Genomic DNA, 7,500 nt, shown 5'->3' with positions numbered 1-7,500 from the left:
TACAGCACAAAGAATAGCAAGCAGAGAAATAAGTAACTCTATTTGCTTCATTAAGGTTTTCATAAAGATAAGTTAACTAGTACAGCTTTTTATGCTCAAGCCTTACCGTTTCCTCTATTGTGCTGAGATTCCGTTATTTTCATCATAATTTTGATGATGCTTTTAATTGTACTTATCCTGAAACTTTTGCTTTCCATAGTTCAACATATCAGTCTATAGTCTATTGCCAGTAAAGGTTTCGGCCAAATAGTTGATTGGGGAAGTTTACTTTATCTCAAAGGTTAACTTTGCTTAGTCTTTGTACATTTTGAATTTCCCTTTGCCTGTACCTTTGTGTTCACAAACTATGTCATGTACTACATACATAATGTTTACATATGATTAGAACAGTTGTCTCTCTCTTCCAAAATGTTAGATAACTCAGAATATAACACCAGATTATCACTGATGCAGTGATTGAATTATTGAATAATCTTCCTGATCAAAATATATATCTCAGGTATCTCTGGGGTCTTGAATTAGTGCATATGCTCTCAGAATACATATTGTACTTGGTAATAAACTATTCATTAAAAAATAAATCGATTTTAGCGTTATTTCTACATATCACTTTAATCTTAGCTCTTCAATTCTGTGTGCTTCCCTTGTAGCCTGAGTTGACCAGCGATCACTATGCATTATATTACTTATGAGGGGCAGAGGAATGAGCAGGAAAAAATTCTGGAGAACAGTCATAGGTTATGGGGTCAACACCCAGGTCCCAAATTCACCCAAGCTAGAAAAAGGGAAAGAAGGACATTATATAGATGATAATTACTCAGCATTTAGACTCCCACATCACCACATCACACACATTCATAAGGACATTGAGGTTTTAATCACTAGTTTAAAAGTTGATTTCATATTTATGAAGCTTTGTCATATACACATATGATGTGCAACCTTCTGCACATTAGCATTCTTTTGTTTTATATTGATGCAATACAAGATTCTTATCTATATGTCTGCCAGTATCAGAAATATCTTACAGTTTCTTTCACCACAGATACATAATCAGTATTGAACTTCCGTGAAGTCTTTCTGCACATTTTCTACTCAAAGAGCTTCCCTCCTCCCTGGCCTTTTACTCGCTAGTTTTATAACATTCTATCTCTCATGTGTTAGTTCAATATATAATATAGCTTTCATTGAATAAAGTAATGGCAAATTAATCATACAATGTCCCATTTACTTTCAGGGTATGAAGCAATTGAGCAGAAGCAAGATGAAATTATGAACAAGCTGATGGGTGAGTTTGAATCTCTTGTTGAAGGTTACTTGGCAAAGACACACTATCATCACCGACATATCTAGATTAGTGCCAAGCGAGTTTTATTTGCCGTTTTACTCTTCCTTAATTTGTTTCAACCATTTATTTGTGGTGATTTTCTCTCATTATTTACATAAAATCTGAGAGTCGGCAAGACTTAACTTAGCTGACTTCATTACAAGTTATCTATCGCTTATCATCCCTTCCTCAAAGTAATGTAGTAATTTATATGAACACACACAAGCCCACATACACACACACACACTTATATATATATATATATATATATATATATATATATATATATATATATATATATATATATGTGTGTGTGTGTGTGTGTGTGTGTGTGTGTGTGTGTGTATATATATATAACTCAAAGTCAGTAATGAATAGATAATGATTTTTAAAATACGAAGTAATTGAAATCATTTACGTTTCAATGACATACAATTTAAGCGAATGAAATTATTGTCTTTCAGTCACTTGGACAAAAGATTTTATTCTGTTTAAATAAGTTTATTCAAGTCTTCTTAATGTTTAGCTTTTATTAGGAATAATAATTTTTCTAATTTTACTAGAATAATATTTTCAGATAAATACTAAGAGATTTTTGATAATATCAAACTTGTATCATTAATGTTCATCAATTATATTTTGATTTTGCTTCTATTCCTTTATTAGTTTGTTGCATTGTTCATTTATTTATGATTCTGAGCCAACGCTCACGAAGTTTAGGAATTACAGAAGATATATGAAATTCTTCTTTGTAAAGTTTTATAGAAAATTTATTTTTGGCTCACTTAAATGGTCCGGGTAAACTAACTTTAATAAGGGTCTTATCTTCATAATCTAATTTCCAGAGAATTACATGCCACGATTTTTCGACTCCTATCTTCCAATTTGTATTCATATAAATGTTTGTGCAAGAGAAGATATTTTTATTTATTTTCTCTCATTAACTTAGATATCTTTACTTCTTTTTAATGAAAACCTTTGCCTGGTAAATTCCTTTTAGTCTTCTCCTGATTTACTACACTTTCATTTGAGTTATGATAATTCTTAGAATAAAGACCAAAAGGAGGAGATAGATCTTCAATTCCTATTTAAGGTTAAGACAAACATAAAAAGCAAAGGTCATCTGCAAGGCTTTGAAGGGACATGGGGTTGGCTTATGTTAAATCAGTCTTTCGTTATCGTAGTTGAATAAATTTCTCTTTGCTTTAAATGATCTAGCAATACGTGCAGCTGCTGCTACCTGTGAAGGACTTGGTAGAGGTACTTCACCATTTTTATCAAGACACCTGAAGGTTTGTCTATCAAAGAAACTTTTTTTATTTATTGGATTAATGAGCAATTTTCAAGGGGAGTGATTTTATTTGTCTTAAAAAAGCAACAGAAGCATTTGGGGAACATTATTTTCTTACTTTAAGGGCCTCTTCTCTGGTCCTATCCAGCAGGAGAACCCTACTCTCTACAGGACCTTTACAGTTTTTTTCATCACGTTTGTTCTAAAGCATTCAACATTTCATTTCGCTTGATGATTGTTTATTGACAAAGTCACACTATCAAAGAACTTAGAGAACAAGAAAGTCTTCAGTGTCCTCTTGAGAGCCTTAATACATTCAGTTTTTCGGATATCTAGTGGGAGCTTATTGTATAGTCTTTGGGCCGCATATGTGAAGGCCCTAGAGCCTAGAGTATAGATATATATCTAGGTTCTCATAATTTGAAATCATCTGTAACTATTGCCGTGTTAATAGGATTTTTTGGCTGCACATTATTCAACAATTCTTTTGGATATTTTGGATGTCCGGTTCTGATGGCTTGATGGGTTATTGTACACATTTCAACTGAATTCTCGCTTTAATAGGCAGCCAGTGTAAATCAATTATTGTAAGAGTGATCCTGTCTATGGGTGGGATACCTTTTATCAGTCTTACTCCTCTGTTTACTATATCTTGTAATTTTTTACGTTACATTTTTGGTAAAATGTAGTAGATGGAGTTCCAGTAATCAATCCAGGTAATAACACAATTTATCACAAGTATATTTACAGAATTTTTGTCCAGGAAATTCTTTAGAAAAGCAATATTTCTAAGAGGAGAACCAGCAGTTTTTATTATATTATTCATTTGAGTATTGAAAGACAAGTTACAGTCAAAAGATATGTCCAGCTCACAAACTTTACTAGAAATTGGGGCAGAGTTGTTATATATGTTCAATTTGAATATCATCCAAATTTCTTACGCTGTTTTCCTTTCCAACTACCATAACTTCAGTTATATTTTAATTTAATTTTAGTGGTTGATTGTCATCAATTCCTTAACACTGGTAAGAATTCGGTTTAGAGTATCATTAGTGTCGTCTATAATATTTATGGAGAAGTAAAACTGTGTATCATCTGCAAAGAGTTTGAACTTCACACCATGCCTCTGCAGTATTTCTGACAGACCAATAGTAAAAATATAAATTAAGATTGGCCCCAGTACACTTACCTGAGGTACTCGTCTGTTTAACGGTTCATATGATGAATAATAATTTCCAATTTGCACAAAGTAATTTTTGTCGACCAAGTAGTCTTTTAGGTATTCAATAATGTGCAGTTTGTGCACAACCGTATCAAAAGCCGCACTAAGATGAAGTAGTCCCACCTGCAGCACTTTTCCTTAATATCAGACTTATCTTATCATCTATGCTCTAGACATGGTCCAGGCAATTATTTTTTTAATCAAAGCATTTACTACTTCATCTCCATCATTGTATACATTGCATATCATTATTTTAGGTTCTAGTAAAGTAAGTAGGTTTCAGATTTTCCTCGCCTCGGTATTGGCAACCATGGTTCGACTCTTGATGGCTGCTTCCTCTCTGATATTCTCGTCAGAAAAGCATACAACTTTTGAAGTTGACCTCATATTAAGAATGAGAATGTTTTTAAGGGCTTGGTCGACTTGATTTTTCTCTCTTTGATTTAGTATATGCATTAGTTGGTTTAATCAATAACCAGTAGATTTTTCTTTAACTTTGTCAACATATGCCATCTCCTCTTGTTTTGGGTCTATCGGTGTTTGAAGTGTTAGCTTTTAATTGATTCCACATTCATCGTTAGATTATCAACTCTCTCAGGGAGATCAGTAATCTGGGTGGAATTTGTTGTATCTAAAATGCGTTTCGCAATTCGGCTTTCCAATTCAGCAATTTTCTCTTCATAACTCTTTCTATAAAGGTCATTCATTTTCAATTCCTCCTCCATTTTCATTATAGTTGTCTTGGCCATAATTTCTTCATCTACAAAGTGTTGACAAATCCATTTCGAGTTTATAATGTCTTCGTCACTTATGTTTGCCTCTATAAACACATACTTCTTGTGGTAGCACCGGTTACAGCCACATCTTATCCTCTTTTTTCTGTCACCTTTCGAAAATCCATAGAAGGGATAACCAGCCATTTTGTACTTTTACTTTTCACCTTAGTCTCTCCAAAAAATTAACAAATATTTCCAAAGCTTTTACAAACAGGAAATATAAGTTGAAACACAGCCCAGGGGGAGAATTCGACAGAGCACTGTAGTAACACGTCTTCACTCGGCAACGTTTCATCCCCAACTGCTGCTCAAAAAGAAGGAAGGGGCTAAATGCACTAGAGGATTTTTAGAAAAGAAAAATTTTGCCACTTTAATCACCACAAGATCGAGATAAAATTTTACTCTCACAATATCTTTTCTATAGATTAACAAACAGACAGCAACTGAAATTTAATATATATATTTGGGTAATGGTAACATATGATTAAGAATAAGAAATCTACATGAAATTTTCTCTCCCTTCATATTTGAGCTTAAAGTGGGGATTAATTTTTCATGGACTAAAATCATTTGGTCTGTCATTACTATTAAGGCTGTTCTTCGTCTTGACAATCTTTAGCGAGATTTACGATTTTTCGTTGTATTTCTCTTTGGTTAGATTTCTTATGACAACCGTATATTTCTATTATATTTTTTCTAAGGCTTCCTCTTTTCACTGTTGATGATTAATCAGGTGATTTCTGCTTTCCTTTCAGGACACAAGGAACTTTGGCAAAGAATACCTGGTAGTACTCATTTATATATATATATATATATATATATATATATATATATATATATATATATATATATATATATATATATATATATATATATATGTGTGTGTGTATATATATACATATATATATATATATATATATATATATATATATATATATAGAGAGAGAGAGAGAGAGAGAGAGAGAGAGAGAGAGAGAGAGAGAGAGAGAGAGAGAGAGAGAGAGGAGGTTTATTTTACCTGTCAATTTAACAAATAGCAATTATCACAGAAGATTTTTCTCCAAGACTATATGACATTAAGTAAACATGAATTTACCATAGAACATTACATATCTCTATTTTGGAAGATTTCATGAATTTCTGACTTGATAGAATTTTGGGATTTTTTCAAACATTAAAACAATAATGATTTATATTTCAGATATGCAGGAAAATCTCGACCATCTTGACAATAGTCTAAAAGGTAATTTTTCAAATAATTAGTTTTCATTGCTTTTCATTTACCTGTTACCTTACTCTATATGTGTACTTTATATACATAAGGAAGAAGATCACACGCTCATTTCTATGGGATTAAAAGCCTCTATTGCCTATAGGCTACAGTAGTTGTCTTTTGTGTCTTCCCTTGAACGAGATGTAAGATCCTTCATTGCATGTACAGTCGTCTCTTTTCTTAACACTCTAGAATGAGATTTATGTCACCATTCATATGCAGAGATGGCTATCTAATTCATACTTGAATAACATTTAAGACCCTTCATTGCATAAGCCATAGTTGTTTTGACACTTCTGCAATATTTAGTAGTCTGCATTATACTTCTTGTTTCTTTATACTCACATCATTATTTCAAAAAACATTCAAATTTTCAGATGTGCAGCAGAAACTCGGTAATATGGAAGCTAATTTTCAAGGTAATTTTCTAAAAGATTTATATTTACTTAATTTTTCTTTATATTTTATTCCTGTACTCGTGATAATCATATGATGTATGATATTTTATCTTAATTTACTTTGGCGAAGAGTTCCTACTAAGTACTCATAAGTATATACATATAAATATATATATATATATATATATATATATATATATATATATATATATATATATATATATATATATATATGTGTGTGTGTGTGTGTGTGTGTATATATATATACATATATATATATATATATATATATATATATATATATATATATATATATATGTATATATATATATATATATATATATATATATATATATATATATATGTATATATATATATATATATATATATATATTAATAATAATAATAATAATAATAATAATAATAGGGTTTACCTCACCTGTAAGTTTTACAAATTATGACAGAAGATTACCCTCCAAGACTATACAACATTACGTAAACATGAATTGGTCATAAAACATTACACATTTAAAATTTGGAAGATTTCATTAATTTTTGACTTGTTAGAATTTTGAGATATATGCAAATTCTTGAAAAATAATAATTTATATTTTAGATATGCAGGAGAAACTCGACCATCTTGACAATGGTCTAAAAGGTATTTTTTCAAATAATTGTTCATCATTTCTTTTCATTTACTCTATATGTGTGCACTTCATTTGCATAAGGAAGAAGATCATATGCTCATTTCTATGGGATTAAAAGCGTTTATTGCGTAAAGGATACAGTAGTTTTCTTTTGTATTTTCACTTGAATGAGATCTACAGTAAGATCCTTCATTGCATATACAGTCATCTCGTTTCTTGACACTACTGAGTGAGATTTATTCTATTACACATATTAGTCCTTTATACCAGTATTTAGAAAAAATATTTATATTTTCAGATGTGCAGAGGAAACTTGATAATCTGGAAAGTAATTTTCAAGGTAATTTGATGAAATATCTAGATTTAGTTAATTTTTCTGTATATCCCATTCACTATTATTCATGATATGCAACATGGTGTAAAATATCTGATTCTAATTGACCTCTATATCGCTATCATTCATGAGAAAACTTTTCTTTCCAGATTTTCACCATGAACTGGAACACATGAAAGGTACTTGTCATTCTCGAATTTCTATTTATCCTTCTGATAATGAAAACGTATTT

The 7,500-nt window shown here is 30.9% G+C and overlaps 1 protein-coding gene across 3 annotated transcripts in view; it reads left to right on the top strand.

Annotated features, from left to right (window-relative positions):
• Positions 1-7,500, top strand: part of LOC137618680 (pro-epidermal growth factor-like) — a 570,433-nt gene that overhangs the window by 779 nt on the left and 562,154 nt on the right. Inside the window, exons 2-6 of one of the 3 annotated variants that reach the window (XM_068348831.1) lie at positions 1,238-1,288; positions 5,818-5,859; positions 6,267-6,308; positions 7,233-7,274; positions 7,418-7,447. In XM_068348831.1, coding sequence (XP_068204932.1) covers positions 1,238-1,288; positions 5,818-5,859; positions 6,267-6,308; positions 7,233-7,274; positions 7,418-7,447 — 207 coding nt within the window. The remainder of the gene's footprint in view (positions 1-1,237; positions 1,289-5,817; positions 5,860-6,266; positions 6,309-7,232; positions 7,275-7,417; positions 7,448-7,500) is intronic. The other 2 variants (XM_068348834.1, XM_068348833.1) reach the window with 2 other exon arrangements.

This window comes from Palaemon carinicauda, chromosome 25 (genome assembly GCF_036898095.1).
Source record: "Palaemon carinicauda isolate YSFRI2023 chromosome 25, ASM3689809v2, whole genome shotgun sequence".
NCBI classification, from domain to species: Eukaryota; Metazoa; Arthropoda; class Malacostraca; order Decapoda; family Palaemonidae; genus Palaemon; species Palaemon carinicauda.
Note: the sequence above shows the minus strand (reverse complement) of the source record. Positions and strands in the feature narration are given on the sequence as shown.